General features: G+C 54.0%; 1 protein-coding gene across 1 annotated transcript in view; it reads right to left on the bottom strand.

Annotated features, from left to right (window-relative positions):
* The window catches only part of LOC128976204 (discoidin domain-containing receptor 2-like), a 40,287-nt gene extending 39,247 nt beyond the window's left edge, over positions 1-1,040 (bottom strand). Inside the window, exon 1 of the mRNA XM_054393352.1 lies at positions 977-1,040. Coding sequence (XP_054249327.1) covers positions 977-1,040 — 64 coding nt within the window. The remainder of the gene's footprint in view (positions 1-976) is intronic.
* Between the last annotated feature and the right edge of the window lie 16,784 nt (positions 1,041-17,824).

The following is a 17,824-nucleotide window of genomic DNA, read 5'->3' as shown; positions in this document are numbered from 1 at the left end:
TCAAAGGGCTCCAAACAAACAGAGCCAGCCCCAGCAGAGCAAAGGAAGGCCCTCAAGGTAGCACTGCTGCCTCTCCATGCCTTCAGCCAAGCTGGGAAAGGATTAGTCTCTACACTCTGCAGTTCAAACCACCTCACATGGGGACTGCAGACCACTACCTTACTTACCTCCATCAGAATTATAACTTGCCAGATGCTGCAGGCTAAGAGGTCATGCCCTGCACAGGGACTCATAGGACCATACATCATGGAATCTCAGAATGGTCTGGTTGGAAGGAACCTCCAAAGGTCATCCAGTCCAAGGTTCCCTGCAGTCAGCAGGGGCATCCTCAGCCAGATCAGGTTGCCAGAGCCTTGCTGAGCCTCACCTCGAGTATCTCCAGGGATGGGGCCTCAAAAACCTCCCTGGGCAACCTGTTCCAGTGTTCCACCACCCTCATAGTCAAGAACGTGTTCCTATTATCCTGTCTCCACCCTAGTTTTGTGCCAGTTATGGTCTTCTACCTTTCCTTCTGTATTTCTTCCTCCAGAGCTCCTCTTGCTGGCTGAGGAGTTTTGCTTACTGGTATGGCTTATGTTTTGCTAACTGGTAATTTGCTTTCCATGGTGAGGAGAGAATCTCTGAGCCAGTCTAGAACCAGGGTTGCTCTGCAGGCCACACAGGCAAAGTGACGAAGCAATAACCTGAGCTCAACACAGGTCTGCTGAGAGCACAGACCCTCTGGGTGGGTAGAGAAAAGAGTATGTCCACATGCCTGAGCCTTCCCAGGACTGTCAGGAGAGGGGACCCACTCCAGCAGAGCTGTCAAGGAAGATTGCCCATCTCAGTCCAGAGGAGGCCCTTCAGGAACCACATCAGTGATTTACTCGTGAGTTTGTTACGTTCACAAGCATTCACCATGAGGCAAAGAGAAGCTGAGAACAAGTACATGTAAGGTAGGAGATCAAAGTCCTCTCCCAGCCCAGCAGCTCCCTACCAGGGTTGACTTCAGCTCCAGATGGCTCAGGCAGGGAGGCCAACAGCAGCATGCAGATGATCATGGTAGCAGTCGGAGGCGCTGGGCAGGGTCAGATGGCTGCGAGTCCTTCACAGGCAGCAGCTGCCAGCTACATTTCTGAAAGACAAAGCAAAGGGAGAAGGTGAGAGTCCTCCAAAGACAGGACTGCCCTGTGCTGCAGACTTGCTCTGTTGTCACTCCCTCATGATGGGATGGGCAATCTTCCATGCCTTCAACAGCATCTTGACCTCAGCCCTACTCTGACCTGAGCACAGGCTGAGTGAAGTTGTGGACTTCTTTCCAGTGAGGCTGGGGAGACACTGGAGCAGGCTGCCCAGGGAGGCTGTGGATTCCCCCTCCCTGGAGGTGATCCAGGCTAGGCTGGATGAAGCTTTGAACAACCTGGGCTGGTGGGAGGTGTCTGTGGCCATGGCAGGGAGGTTGGAACTGGATGATCTTTTAAGGTCCCTTCCAACTCAAACCATTCTGAAGGCTCTGATGATTGCCTGACTGCCCAACCCACACCATCTCCAAGCTAGCAATGGAATTCTGCTCTCAGCTGCCACAGCTGCTGTCTGGACACACTTCTCTGCTGCCCTTAAACACACCCAAAGCAAAGCAATCTCTCCCCCATCCATTCTTCACTTCCACTAATGAGTAACCTGGCCAGCCCAACCAGGCTCCCCAGGTGGGGCTTATCCACCCAAGGCACACCAGCCACCTGCTCCAAAGGACCAACTGGGCACTCTGGAACTTGTCACACAAGTTTTAAACTAAATATCCAAAACCAGGGTGAAAATAATCTCTCCCTAGAGGTCCACACTGCTGCCAAAAGCATGTGGAGCACACACATGTGAGCACACTTCATTTCCTGTTTGGAAACAAGGAAAACAGCAAAGGGCTTACAGGCTGCCAAATGGCAGTGGAAAGCACCTAAAGGAACACAAGGTCATACCAGCAGCTATGTGAATCCTTTTGTGTCCTACAAAGAGCTTCAGGAGGTTCCCATCCTTTAGCTTTACAGGAGGCAGGTTAGAGGCTGTGTCTCATAGTGAAAGGGCAGGCAAAAAGAAAACAGAACAGACCACTAAATGAAAACACACAGGAGCAGAGGGGATTGGCTGAAGAATGCTCAGAGGGGTGGTAAAAAGGCAGAAATTGAGTGTTAGGATTTGTTCATCAGTACCTGAAGGAGCTACAGAAAGAGACTTCTGATATGGATGTGTACTAACAGGACAAGGGGGAATGGTTTTAAGCAGAGGGAGAGGAGGGTTAGACTGGATCAGAGGAAGAGGTTCTTCAGGATGAGGGTGGTGAGAGTAAGGAACAGGTAGTACAGAGAGGCTGTGGATGCTCCTTCCCAGGAGGTGTTCAAAGCCAGGCTGGATGTGGCCTCGGGCAACCAAGAGATGTTGAGAGGTATCCCTGCCCATGGCAGGGAGGCTGGAGGAGATATCTCTGAGATCCCTTCCAACCTGAGCCACCCTGGGATTCTATGAAGAGAGGATATGAAAGTGACCACCACTATGGCAGTACACACAGGTGTGCCAGAGCACTGGATGCCATTAGCTCAGGGATCTGGAACAAAAGGCTGCACTTTTTCCACCCAAGATAATTAAACTCTGCAAGTCCCAGCCCGAGTTGCCATGGAGAGCAGCACAGTTGGCTGCATTCACAAGACAAAGCCTCCCCAGGGCTTTTCAGTCCCAAGGTAAAACCTTTGGCTCAGGAAATCCCCAAGCCACAGCTTGCAGACATCCAGAAGCTAGATCAGGGTTAGATTCACTGAGGCTTGCCTTGGGTTTATTCCCTTCCCTAAGGATTTGCTACTGGCCATTGTCCCTGCTGCATTCTGTCAGAGAAGATGGCTCCAGGCCTGAAAAACAACTGAGGGCCTTGCTTGGGAGAAGAGCCAAACTCTCATGCAGGAGGGGAACCCAGGGCTGGGGGAATGCTGCCTGGAGCTGCTGTGCCCAGCCATGAAACAACTCAAGACAACCAAAAAAAAGATCTTCCAAATGCCAGGACCCCTCCTGCTTCAGGCACCTCTTGCGCTCCACATGAGCACCCAGGGCAAGGCTGTTTACCAAGATCTGGCATGAGCCAACCTCAGGAGGTTCAACAAGACCAAGGGCAAGGTCCTGCAGCTGGGTCCAGGCAATCCCAAGCACAGCTCCAGGCTGGGCAGGGACTGGCTGGAGAGCAGCCCTGAGGAGAGGGACTTGGGGGTGCTGGGGGAGGAGAAGCTCAGCAGGAGCCAGCAGTGAGCACTTGCAGCCCAGAGAGCCAAGCAGAGCCTGGGCTACAGCAGGAGAAGTGTGGCCAGCAGGGCAGGGAGGGGATTCTGCCCCTCTGCTCCACTCTGCTGAGACCACACCTGGAGGACTGCATCCAGTTCTGGAGCCTCTGTTACAAGAGGGATCTGGAGGTGCTGGAAGGTGTCCAGAGAAGGGCCACAAGGATGAGCAGAGGGCTGGAGCTCCTTTCCTGTGAGGACAGACTGAGAGAGTTGGGGTTGTTCAGTCTGGAGAGGAGAAGGCTCTGAGGTGACCTTCTTATGGCCTTCCAGGATCTGAAGGGGGCTACAAGAAAGCTGGGGAGGGACTTTTTAGGCTATCAGGGAGTGACAGGACTGGGGGGAATGGAATAAAGCTGGAAGTGGGGAGATTCAGACTGGACATGAGGAAGAAGTTCTTCCCCATGAGAGTGGTGAGAGCCTGGAATGGGTTGTCCAGGGAGATGGTTGAGGCCCCATCCCTGGAGGTGTTTCAGGCCAGGCTGGATGAGGCTCTGGCCAGCCTGCTGTAGTGTGAGGTGTCCCTGCCCATGGCAGGGGGGTTTGAACTGGCTGATCCTTGTGGTCCCTTTCAACCCTGACTGATTCTATGGTCTGAGGGGTGGCTGTCAGGAGGATGGGGCCAGACTGTTCTCAGGGGTCCCCAGTGACAGGACCAGAGGCAATGGGCATGAACTTGAACATAGGAAGTTCCACCTAAACATGAGGAGGAACTTCTTTACTGTCAGGGTGGCAGAGCACTGGAGCAGGCTGTCCAGAGAGCTGGTGGAGTCTCCTTCTCTGGAGACATTCAAGGCCCACCTGGATGTGTTCCTGTGTGATCAGCTTTAGGTCATCTTGCTCTGGCTAGGTGTGGACCAGAGCCCACTGCTGAAGAAAAAAACCCCAAATGAGTAACTCCAGACATCGCCAAGCCTCCCACCAGCTTCCCATTGGATGCAGGAGCCCATCAAAGCAGGCTCAGCAGCACAGAGACAGATGCCTGCAGCAGAGCAGAGGGATGAGGAGCACCCATGCTCTGCCATCAGCACAGAGCCCACAGCCCAGCTTGGACTGAGTGGAAGGTTCTGAGCTGAGTGTTCAGATTCACAGACTGCATCAGGTTGGAAGGGACCCTCCAAGGGCATCTTGTCCAACCCCCTGCAGGAAGCAGGGACACCTCCAACTAGAACAGGCTGCCCAGGGCTGCATTGAGTCTGACCTTGAACATCTCCAGGGCTGAGGCCTCAACCACCTCCCTTGGCAACCTGTTCCAGTATTTCACCACCCTCACTGTGCAGAACTTCCTCCTCATGCCCACCCTAAATCCTCCCTGCTCCAGTTTCAAGCCATTGCCTCTCATCCTATCCCCACTGGCCCTTCTGAATAGTCCCTCCCCAGCCTGCCTGTGGGTTCCCTTCAGGTTGTGAAAGGCAGCTCTAAGGTGTCCCTGGAGCCTTCTCTTTTCCAGGCTGAACAGCCCCAAGGTTCCCAGCCTGTCTTCATAACAGAGGTGGCTCCAGCCCTCTGATCATCTTTGTGTTAGCACTGAGGATTTTATCTTTTGACAAGAGTGGCAGTGCCAAGTCTGTCACCCTCTGAAAGTGACATGAGACAAGAGCCACCAAGGTCCCAGAAATGTGCTGTGCAACACAGAGAGCAGCCTCATCTCCCTCACCCAGGTACAGCCCAAACACCTCCATTTTGAGACCCCTTTTCTCCATGCAAAGCCCAGAGCATGTTCTATCACCTGGCCACCCAGCCAGTCACATCCTCTACCTGCTTCAACACAGCAACCAGAATGGAAGAGACAAGAGCAGCTGAGGGGGCACTGGTTGGGGAATGAAGGAAGTCTCACAGAGCTGCCCAAGCATCACATCAGCTCCTGCCATTGAGCCAGCAACCAGTGCTGGAGTGATACAGACTGGGGCTGTGCTGCCCTGCTGGCAGCCAGCACCCTGGCAACCAAGGCTTGTCAGGACTTGATGGGCACATGGAGCTCAGCAGGTCAAGCAAACATGGTGTGGCTAAGGAGAACTGCAAGCCAAAACTGGACAATGTGGCCATGGATATCAGCCAGGCCTCCAGAAAAGACAAGAAAACCTTCAGAGCTCAGCTTTCTGCAGCTCTCTGCTGACAGAAGTGGCTTTGAATTGGCCCTTGCCTAAACAGAATCCCAGATGAGCAGGAGTAGTCTTTTGAGATGTGCACCTCCAGTGATGACAGAAGGAACCCAGATGGGTGGCCTGAACAGCTTCTTCATTTCCTGGTGGCCACAGATTGGTGAGAGAAATCCTGACCTTTGTGTGTGGCAGAGAATAAACATGAACAGCTCAGCCCCACACAGGGACCCCAGCAGCTGGGTTCAGGCTGTTCCTCCCATCACACTTGATTCCCGGTCTGGAACCACCAAAGCACATGTTGGAGCAGCTCCAGAGGAGGCCACAAAGATCACAGGGCTGGAGAACCTCCCCTATGGGGACAGACAGACAGTTGGGGCTGTTCAGCCTGGAGAAGAGAAGGTTCCAGGGAGACCTCAGAGCAGCCTTCCAGTACCTGAAGGGACTACAGGAGAGCTGGGGAGGGACTTTGGACAAGGGCTGGGAGTGACAGAACAAGAGGCAACGGCTTTGAGCTGGGAGAGGGAGATTGAGACTGGAGATGAGGAAGAAATTGTTGAGAGTGAGGGTGAGGAGACACTGGCACAGGTTGCCCAGGGAGGGTGTGGCTGTCCCCTCCCTGGAGGTGTTCAAGGCCAGGCTGGATGAGGCCTTGAGCAACCTGGGCTGGTGGGAGGTGTCCCTGCCCATGGCAGGGGGTTGGGACTGGATGATCTTTAAGGTCCCTTCTAACCCAAACCATTCTATGATTCTATGCTTCAGAGCCCTGGGAGAGGTGCTGAACACAAGGACACGGTGTCACTCCTCATCTTCTCTTGAGCAAGGTCACCAAGGGAGGTTTTCACCTCATCTCACGACTTAGAGGAGCCTCAGCTCCACTCAGGACCTTGTCCTGCAGGAGATCACAGTTTGGAGAACTGTTCTGCTGAGTCTAAATCTCAGCTAGTAATAGATTGGATTCCCAAACTGCACACTGCTGAATGCAAGCCTCTGTACAAACTGCTTGGGAATTGTCTTCCTAAGGATTTTTTTTTTCCTGGCTAAACAGCTTGATACTTTCCTTCACAGCTCCCTCAGCTGCAGTAGAGTCCTTGCTGTACTCAGGCCTTTCTTCCTGACCTGCCCACACATACACACAAAGTGCCAGAACTACAGCACAAGCCCCAGACCAGCAAAACCAGGATTAGCAACATCCTCACCGAGGCAAGAAAGTGTTAAACTCTGTTCTGGGCCTGAATGGATCAAGTTGCTAATTGCTAACAGCTGCCTGCAGGAGAATCAAATCCTGTTACCATCATTGTGAGAGTGGAAAAAAAAAAAAAAACTCCTTGCTGAACAACTCAGTAGGAAATGCAAAAGAGAGGAGTTTTTCCCAGTATGCCCAGCAGAGCCCATGGCCAAAAAGCCAATCCACCTCCCAGCAGGAAGCAGCTCCCTGTGACCCAGCAATGGCAAGCAGAGGCACAGCAGGCACAGGAGGGAGCTCTTCTTTAGTGATGTGCATGAAGAAGGTGGAGCTTGGAGCTCCTCCAGGTACTGTTCTCCCTCCAGAGATCCATTATGGATGTCTGGCATGTTTGCAAGCCTCTCTAGATCCCAACTGAAACAGGCATTTGTTTTAACTGGTTCCTTCACAGATCATTACCTCGGAGTGGGACCTTCAGGTTTGCTGCAGGAATCTCATTGCAGATGCCCAGCACCTCGCCAAGAAACTCCATGGTCATCACTGACACCCCTAGCTGTGTGCATGAGGCACTCCATGCCAGTGGCATCCTGGGCAGCACCAAAAGCAGCATGGCCAGGAAGGTCCAGAGAGGTGATTCTGCCACTCTGCTCTGCTCTTGTGAGGCCTCACCTGGAGTACTGCAGCCAACTCTGGAGCCCTCAACGCAGGAACATGATGGAGCAGGTCCAGAGGAGGCCACAAAGATGACCAGGGAGCTGGAGCACCTCCCCTACAGAACAGGCTGAAGGAGTTGGGGCTGTTCAGCCTGGAGAAGAGAAGGCTCCAGGGAGACCTCAGAAGAGCCTCCCAGTACCTGAAGGAAGATACAAGAAGGCGGCAGGGGGACTGTCTCCAAAGGCCTGAAGTGACAGGACAAGGGGCAATGGTTTGATATCAGAGAAGAGCAGATTTAAGCTGGATATTAGGATTAAGTTCTGCACCATGGGGGTGGTGAAACACTGACAAGGCTTGCCCAGGGAGGCAGTTGAGGCCTCATCCCTGGAGATATTCAAGGTCAGGCTGAACAGGGCTCTGAGCAACCTGATCTAGTGGAGGATGTCCCTACTCTTTGGAGGTCCCTTCCAACCCAGACCATTCTATGGTTCTAGCATTCCTACAGGAATTCAAGAAAGCAACAGCAAAGCTACTAAGTCAAACAATATCTGAAGCCTGAAAAACTAGAACCTGGAAAGTGTGAGTTCCATTTTTGTGCCTCCAGGGTGATGCTGATGGAACATTTCTTTGTCTCAACACTAATCTGAGGTAGCTCAAATGCAGCAGCCTTCCTCTGGAGCATACAAGCACAGCTCAGACACTGGAACAGGTTGTCCAGGGAGGCTGTGGATGCCTCCTCCCTGGAGATGTTCAAGGCCAGGTTGGATGAGACATTGTGGAACCTGGGCTGGTGGCTCCTGAGTGGAGCTGAGGCTCCTCTAAATTATGAGAGGGGGTGAAAACCTCTCTTGGTGACCTTGCTCAAGAGAACTCCAGCTGCTGTAGAGCACTGGAAGAATTCCTGCTTTCTCCTTGTGTTCAGCCCTGGGACCTCTCCCAGGGCTCTGAAACAGATTCATAGAATGGGTTGGGTTGGAAGGAACCCTAAAGATCATCCAGTTCCATACCATGGGCAGGGACACCTTCCACCAGCCCAGCTTGCTGTCCCAGCCATTGTCCCTCATCCTGGCACTCCCAGCCCTTGTCACAAGTCCCTCCCCAGCTCTCCTGGAGCCCCTTCAGGTACTGCAAGGCTGCTCTGAGGTCTCTCTGAAGCCTTCTCTTCTCCAGGCTGAACAGCCCCAACTCTCTCAGCCTGACCCCACAGGGGAGGTTCTCCAGCCCTCTGATCTTTGTGGCCTCCTCTGGACCCTCTCCAACATCTCAGGTACAGGTTCCCTCAAAGTTCCTTCCTCAGGGCTACAGTTGCACTGCTTCTGTATGATAGAAGCAGCAGGAGAACAGAAGATGGACACACATTAAAAGCTCTGATTCCCTCCTTTCTCCTTGCCCAAGTAGCAGTGATCATCATCCTTTACCAGATCTCCCTTCCCATGCAGAACAGGCCTGAGGGAGCAGCCAGCACATGGACATCCCCACTCTGTCCTTACACTGGCATCTCTCACCAGCTTTTTTTGAGGAGGTTCTTTACATTGCCCCCCTAAAGCCCTTAAAACATATCAGCTACAAGTCAGCATAGTCCTTTCAAGACCTCCAATCTTCCACTGTGAGTCTCACATAGCAGCCATAGCTATGCCATGTTAACCACACAGATGACAGATGGAGTACTAAGAGCACTCAACCTCAACCACCTTCCTCCCTCCCCATTCTCAAGGGGCTTCACCATAAAGGTTAACCTTTTACTTCACAGTACACAAACCAGTTGAAAGGAGATCAGGTTACTGAGTCACAGCACTGCTTGGGCAGGAGGAGGTCCTCCTGACAACACCCAACCCCACCTCCTGCTCCCACAGCACCCAACCAACCCCACCTCCTGCTCCCACAGCACCCAACCAACCCCACCTCCTGCTCCCACAGCACCCAACCAACCCCACCTCCTGCTCCCACAGCACCCAACCAACCCCACCTCCTGCTCCCACAGCACCCAACCAACCCCACCTCCTGCTCCCACAGCACCCAACCCACCCCACCTCCTGCTCCCACCGCACCCAACCCACCCCACCTCCTGCTCCCACAGCACCCAACCAACCCCACCTCCTGCTCCCACAGCACCCAACCAACCCCACCTCCTGCTCCCACAGCACCCAACCAACCCCACCTCCTGCTCCCACAGCACCCAACCCACCCCACCTCCTGCTCCCACAGCACCCAACCAACCCCACCTCCTGCTCCCACAGCACCCAACCAACCCCACCTCCTGCTCCCACAGCACCCAACCCACCCCACCTCCTGCTCCCACAGCACCCAACCCACCCCACCTCCTGCTCCCACCTGCTCCAACCCACCCCACCTCCTGCTCCCACCTGCTCCAACCCGCTCCAACCCACCCCACCTCCTGCTCCCACCTGCTCCAACCCACCTCACCTTCTGCTCCCACCTGCTCCAACCCACCCCACCTCCTGCTCCCACCTGCTCCAACCCACCCCACCTCCTGCTCCCACCTGCTCCAACCCACCCCACCTCCTGCTCCCACGGCACCCAACCCACCCCACCTCCTGCTCCCACGGCACCCAACCCACCCCACCTCCTGCTCCCACGGCACCCAACCCACCTCACCTCCTGTACCCACGGCACCCAACCAACCCCACCTCCTGTACCCACAGCACCCAACCCACCCCACCTCCTGCACTCACGGCACCCAACCCACCTCACCTCCTGTACCCACGGCACCCAACCCACCTCACCTCCTGCTCCCACGGCACCCAACCCACCCCACCTCCTGCTCACACCTGCTCCAACCAACCCCACCTCCTGCTCCCACCTGCTCCAACCCACCCCACCTCCTGCACCCACGGCACCCAACCCACCCCACCTCCTGCACCCACGGCACCCAACCCACCCCACCTCCTGCACCCACGGCACCCAACCCACCCCACCTCCTGCTCCCACCTGCTCCAACCCACCCCACCTCCTGCTCCCACCTGCTCCAACCCACCCCACCTCCTGCTCCCACCTGCTCCAACCCACCCCACCTCCTGCACCCACGGCACCCAACCCACCCCACCTCCTGCACCCACGGCACCCAACCCACCCCACCTCCTGCTCCCACGGCACCCAACCAACCCCACCTCCTGCTCCCACCTGCTCCAACCCACCCCACCTTCTGCTCCCACCTGCTCCAACCCACCCCACCTTCTGCTCCCACCTGCTCCAACCCACCCCACCTCCTGCTCCCACGGCACCCAACCCACCTCACCTCCTGCTCCCACGGCACCCAACCCACCCCACCTCCTGCACCCACGGCACCCAACCCACCCCACCTCCTGTACCCACTGCACCCAACCCACCTCACCTCCTGTACCCACAGCACCCAACCCACCCCACCTCCTGCACCCACGGCACCCAACCCACCCCACCTCCTGCACCCACAGCACCCAACCCACCTCACCTCCTGCACCCACAGCACCCAACCAACCCCACCTCCTGTACCCACAGCACCCAACCCACCTCACCTCCTGTACCCACAGCACCCAACCCACCTCACCTCCTGCACTCACAGCACCCAACCCACCTCACCTCCTGCACTCACAGCACCCAACCCACCTCACCTCCTGTACCCACAGCACCCAACCCACCTCACCTCCTGTACCCACAGCACCCAACCCACCTCACCTCCTGCACCCACAGCACCCAACCCACCTCACCTCCTGCACCCACAGCACCCAACCCACCTCACCTCCTGCACCCACAGCACCCAACCCACCTCACCTCCTGTACCCACAGCACCCAACCCACCTCACCTCCTGCACCCACAGCACCCAACCAACCTCACCTCCTGCACTCACAGCACCCAACCAACCTCACCTCCTGCACCCACTGCACCCAACCCACCTCACCTCCTGTACCCACAGCACCCAACCCACCTCACCTCCTGCACTCACAGCACCCAACCAACCTCACCTCCTGCACCCACAGCACCCAACCCACCTCACCTCCTGCACCCACAGCACCCAACCAACCTCACCTCCTGCACTCACAGCACCCAACCAACCTCACCTCCTGCACCCACAGCACCCAACCCACCTCACCTCCTGCACCCACAGCACCCAACCCACCTCACCTCCTGCACCCACAGCACCCAACCCACCTCACCTCCTGTACCCACAGCACCCAACCCACCTCACCTCCTGCTCCCAGAGCAGGGTTAGCACCCATGTCAGAGCACCCTGGGGCTTGTGTCCAGCTGGGTCTTAAAAAGCATCAAGAATGGAAGTCCCTCCACACTTCTCTGGACAACCTTTTCCAGTGCTTGACTGTCTGCAGATGGAAAGCTTCTCCCCTCCTGCAGCCAAGTCATCAAGTGAGATAACAGCAGATGCTGCCCACTGTACAACCTCCTGCTACACACCTCCATAAAGAGCCTGGTTCTGTCTTCTGGCTAGCCTGCTCTGAGGTATCCCAAAGCATTCTCTTGTCCCAGTTACACCATCCTGGCTCTGTCAACCTCAGTGAAACCACATTTCAGTATTAAGCTACTTCATCTTTTCTCCCAAGTCACCACTCATGAGACCAAGGCTCTGTCCGGGTAGCTCCAGCTGGATTTTGCCATGACTCCCTCCAGCTCCTTCATGGGCAAACTAGGGAATGACTGAGTTTGTCCCATGCTGGCACCAGAGCACGGCTGTAGCACTACTCCATGGGTCACATTCCCACTGGTAACTATTTTTGAGAGGTATCAGGTGGCACTTTCTAAACCCACTTGAATTCAGCACAGAGCACAGATGGGCAAAGTGGAAACTGTGAGCCTGTCACCTCAGCACAGTGAGAGGGCAGGGGATAGCTACCCCAACAGCAAATCAACAGCAGGTACCAGGGAGAAGACAAGGAGTGATGGGGGCAAGTTACTGCTGGGGAGATTCCCATTGGGCTCCAGAAGAAAATGTTTCCCCATGAGCACAGCTGGAGATGGGAATCATCTCCCAAGGGAAGCAGTGGAGTCCCCTCCACTGAGCAGTTTAAGCCTCATCTTGCCAGGGTGCTGAGCCAGCTCATGGCAGCTCTGCTGTGACCTAGAAAGATCCCTGGGGTCCCTTCCAAGCTGGCATTCTGTGAAATGCTGCTCAGGAGGGTACTTCCCAGCCCAGAGCCTACCTGCTACCAGCAGTGCTGAGGCACTCTAGAGAAGGAGATGCCAGAGGTCAGACCCTGCCCAGGGCAAGGAGATGCTGCCTTCACCACTCTGCCCAGGAGCAGTCCTGGGGTCCAATGCCCTCCTGGTCCCAAAGCAGAGCTTCTCCTGCCCCCCAGGAGCAGCAGCATTTGGTCAACAACAGAGCTTAGTCAGGATCCAGGTAGATGATGTCAGAGCAATTGCTTTTGGCAACCAGTACAAGGATCTCATTAGAAACTACAATTTGAAGACCTCTGGGCCATGCTCTGCTTTCCATCAGAGCAGAGGGATCCCTGGGCATGTTCTTTCACTTGACACTGCTTCAATAATTGCTCCAGCTTCCCAGATCCCACTCTGGATGGGGTTAGTCCCAGCTGCCTGCTGCTTACCTGCTCCCACTCTCCTGCAAAACACTGCCACAACATTTCTGTTTTCCCCAACTTCTGAGCTCCTTTGCTCTTCCCAGATTTATGAGACACTGGCAGGCAGCATTCAGAGAGCTGCTTTGCCAACTTTTTTAAACAAACAAGTTCCAACCTCACTGAGTTTCAAAGACTTTCAAATCTTATCTTTTGTTTCACACCCTCCCCCCATTACCAGTTACTCAGCAAGAGGAGTCCAGCAGCCAGCTTCTCCCCAGGCACAGGAAACATTTCAGTTCTTGGCATTATTAGCAATCAGCTCAAGTTTTGACCTTTCCTAACAATAGAAACACCATGGATAGAATTTATTAAGGTCTCCAGGGAGACCTTAGAGCAGCCTTCCAGTACCTGAAGAGGCTACCAGACAGCTGGGAAGGGACTTTTTACAAGGAATTGTAGTGACAGAACAAGGGGCAATGGCTTTGAGCTGGGAGAGGGGAGATTGAGACTGGAGATGAGGAAGAAATTCTTTAGTGAGGATGGGGAGACACTGGCACAGGTTGCTCAGGGAGAATGTGGATTCCCCATCCCTGGAGGTGTTCAAGGCCAGGCTGGATGAGGGTTGGAAGGGACCTCAAGGATCATCCAGTTCCAACACCTCACACTACAGCAGGTTGCTCACAGCTACCTCCAGCCTGGCTGCAAAAACCTCCAGGGGTGAGGCTTCCACCACCTCCCTGGGCAACCTGTGCCAGTGTCTTGCCACCCTCATGGGAAAGAACTTCTTCCTAATATCCAATCTGCATCTACCCATTTCTAGGTTTTTTCTATTCCCCTGAGTCCTATCAATCCCTGACACCCTAAAAAGTCCCTCCCCTGCTTTCTTGTAGCCCCCTTCAGATCCTGGAAGGCCACAAGAAGGTCTCCTTGGAGACTTCTCTTCTCTAGACTGAACCCCAGCTCTCTCAGTCTGTCCTCATAGGAGAGGAGCTCCAGCCCTCTGCTCATCCTCATGGCCCTTCTCTGGACACACTCCAGCACATCCAGATCCTTCCTGTAATAGGAATCCTCTAGTTGAGGATGCCCCTGCTCCCTGCAGGGGGGGTTGGACTGGATGACCTTTGGAGGTCCCTTCCAACCCAAACCATTCTGTGATTGTGTGAAAAGCCACACCAGACATCTGCAGAAAGACACAAAATCTGGAGAAGCTTTTCCAGTACCAGAAAGAAGTAAACATTATCATCACACACTGCTCTGTGCAGACTGAAAGAACTCCCAACTGCAGCAGGTGGAGTGTCCCTGTCCTCCCACAGCACAGAGCACTGGGGCCAAGGTCCCTTCAGTGGGCACCATTTCTTCAGAGGCTGAGCAGAATCCATAGAAGGCAGCAGGAATGGCAGCTGAATGGGCAGCAGGACCAGGGCAGGGATTGTCCCTCAGTACTCGACACTGGTGAGGCCACACCTTGAGTGCTGGGTCCAGTTTTGGGGTCCTCACTCCAAGGACATTGAGGTGCTGGGACAAGTCCAGAGAAGGGCAATGAAACTGGGGAAGGGTCTGGAGAACAGGGCTGATGGGGAACAGCTGAGAGAACTGGGGGTGTTCAGTGTGGAGAAGAGGAGGCTGAGGGGAGACCTCATTGCTCTCTACAGCTCCCTGAGAGGAGGCTGGAGCCAGGTGGGGCTCAATTTCTTCCTCCATGGAAGCAGTGACAGGAGAGAGGAAATGGCCTCAAGGTGTGCCAGGGAGGTTTAGGTTGGACTTTAGGCACAATTTCTTCCCTGCAAGGGTTGTCAAGCCCTGGAACAGGCTGCCCAGGGCAGTGGTGGCGTCCCCAACCCTGAAGGGATGGCAAACCCATGTAGATGTGGTGCTGAGGGACGTGAGTGGACTTGGCAGTGCTGGGTTAATGGCTGGACTTGATCTTGGAGGTCTTTTCCAACTTTACTAATTCAGTGATTCCCTACCAGTGCCCCTAACCAAGAGAGCCATGTCTAGGTGCACAAACCTCTCAGGTTCTGCTTGAGCAAATGTTGTTTACTACACAAAGTGGTTTTCAAGTTTAATTTATGAAGTGCCTGGCAGAGATGTGGCAACACTTCCAGGTCAGCTGAAACTGCTGCATCAAGCCTCCAGTGAAGATTTCCAGGCAGGTCTAACCATGTTCTGCTGGGATTACTACTCAGTAGTACGACTTTGTAAGACCAGTTTGAACTTCTCATGCAGAGAGAAGAAACTTCAATTAACTCCAACATCCCAGCAAAGCACCCAGCACTGAGAGGACCTCTGCTCACCACAACGTATTTCAAGCCATCAACCCAAATGTTTTGCCTGCAAACAAAGGAAAAGGCAAAACTGAGAAAGCTCCAACAGCATTGCACAGCTGTGGAAAGCCAGAATGGCTGACTCCTGATCCCATTTTCCTCAAGGTAGACCAGAGACAATCAGTAAGATCTAGCAATTACACAAAAGGCAGAAGGCTGCAGGGAAACCCTGAGATTGTTTGAGGCAAAGATGAGATAAACTCTTCTGCTTTGGCACGGGCATTGGACCCAATGATCTCCAGAGGTCCCCTCCAACCCCTAACGTTCTGTGATTCTGCAAACAGGAGATAACAGTGGGAGGGAAAGGGGAGACCTTAGAGCAGCCTTCCAGTACCTGAAGGGCCCTACAAGAAAGCCAGGAAAGGACTTTTGACAAGGGTTTGTAGTGATAGGATGAGGGACAATGGCTTTGAGCTTGAGGAAGGCATATTTAGACTGGAGATTAGGGAGAAATTCTTTCCAGTGAGGGTGGAGAAACACTGGAACAGGTTTCCCAGGGAGGTTGTGGATGTCCAAGGCCAGGCTGGATGAGCCATTGGGCAACCTGGGCTGGTGGAAGGTGTCCCTGCCCAAAGCAGGGAGGGTTGGAACTTGATGATCTTTAAGGCCCCTTCCAACCCAGCCCATTTTATGAATCTATGAATATAGGAAAAAAACCCAAACCATGTAAAATAATGATGCCTAGACCCAAGAAAGGATCCCATTTACCTCTTTTCCACCTTTAAACTGAACTGAAATTAAAAAACAACAAATTAAAAACTGAGGAAATGAAATTCCATGGCATGCCATGAGCATTAAGCCTCTGGGACATATTGCCACAGAGCAACGTGGGAGTAATTCAATAAAACATTGGAAGTGGAGCTGCAGAAGAGGAACATCTGCGATTCCATTAGCAGGGTAACAGAAAGAGCACAGTGGAGATAAATTTTCTCCTAGCCAGGCAGAAGTAAATCAGTTATTAATGTGAGCAGAAAACTGTCTCCTGCACAGGCAGGTTAGCCCCCACTTGTCTGTGTCCAGGCTCTGGGGTTTTCATGGGCACTGTGCCAAGCAGAGATAAAAAATCATAGAATTGTTAGGGTTGGAAGGGACCTCAAGGCTCAGCCAGTTCCAACCCCCCTGCCATGGGCAGGGACACCTCACACCACAGCAGGTTGCTCACAGCCACATCCAGCCTGGCTGCAAAAACCTCCAGGGATGAGGCTTCCACCACCTCCCTGAGCAACCTGTGCCAGTGTCTCACCACCCTCATCAGGAAGAATTTCTTCCTAACACCCAATCTGAATCTCCCCATTTCTAGTTTTGCTCCATTCCCCCCAGTCCTATCACTCTTGGACACCCTCAAAAGTCCCTCCTCAGTTTTCTTGTAGCCCCCTTCAGATCCTGGAAGGCCACAAGAAGGTCTCCTCGGAGCCAGTGCCCGAGTAGGTGGGCTGTGATCTAATCCACTTTGGCAAGCTCCAAGGCTGTCTGTGGAGATCACATTGCAGTTTTTGGCAGCTTCTTGTGCAGCTTCTCATGAAGAGAAACAACATTACCCACCTTTTGTCTTTTTTTTTTTTTTTTTTGTAAGCAGAGATTATTCTCTGTGTGACATGAAAAGGGGCAGATGAAATTTCAGCCAAACATATTAAAGAAATACCTGGGGAGCAGTGAGCCCCCCTGAAATGCTCCACTGGACACATGGCTATTTTGGAAAGTTCTCAGCACCTCAAAAGAAAGAAATTTACTGGGGCAATAATCAGATTTTTCTTTTTTTCTGGAGGGGCTGCTGCTGGAGAGTCCTGTGGTTAACCCCAACAACAAGGATTCTCAGAGCAGCTTCCTGCATATTCACACTTCTGTGTTGTATAAGAAATGAGAGTAGACAGTTTTGACAGTGGCAGCAGGAAGGGAGAAGGAAGTCTGCAGCTCCCTGGGAGAAGAGGTGGGCGACTGCAGGTGACACGCAGCCACAAAACTCGAGCAAGGCAGGACTGCCACGGCTTGGAGGGCAGGACTGTGGGTCCCACCTCACACTTTCCCACCACTCACAAGCAACTCACTGCCAGCCCCATTTTTTGTGTATCTGACTTCACCTTAGCCCTGAAAACACTCCAGGCAAGCATGTCTGAGAGCCCAACCACCATGGGCTTTTGCCAGAGAGCAACAGCCCCACGCACTGCTCCTCTCCTGGAGGACACCACCAGCCAGCTCCACATTTCTACCCAAGAACAGATCCTGTGGGTCCCAGAGGGCCCTGGGCATGCAACACCACAGAAATACTCAGCATTTGTGAGCCCTCCCACAGCCATAGGAGTTAAAACAAGGCACAAAGAGCCACCACCTCCCCACCATCCTGGGAGAGAAGCCTTTGCCTCCTGGTACTGCCACCTCTACACCCACAGCCCCCCCGCTCCCACCTCCTCCACTGCCAGCAAGTCTCCAAAGGCATTTGTGACAAACACATGGGGGGAGGAAGAGCTGATTGCAAGCTGAGAGCAGAGTGAAGCTGGAAGGATCCTACCTGCCTTGCCCAGGGCCTGCTGAGCACTGGGAACAGCTGCCATGTCTCTCTTGAGCTCCACAGGTTGAGCCAGGCTGTAGTTTCGACATTCCTTGCAACTTTCCACCAGCACGCACGATATGTTCAAACTTGAGTGCCTCCTCCCTCCTCCCTCCCTCTGCACACACAGACAGGCCCAGGAGATGGCCCTGCCTCTATCATCCCAGTTCCTATAGCAACTCCTGACCCAG

Source organism: Indicator indicator, chromosome 28 (assembly GCF_027791375.1).
Source record: "Indicator indicator isolate 239-I01 chromosome 28, UM_Iind_1.1, whole genome shotgun sequence".
Lineage (NCBI taxonomy): Eukaryota > Metazoa > Chordata > Aves > Piciformes > Indicatoridae > Indicator > Indicator indicator.
This window is presented reverse-complemented; position numbering and strand designations above follow the sequence as displayed.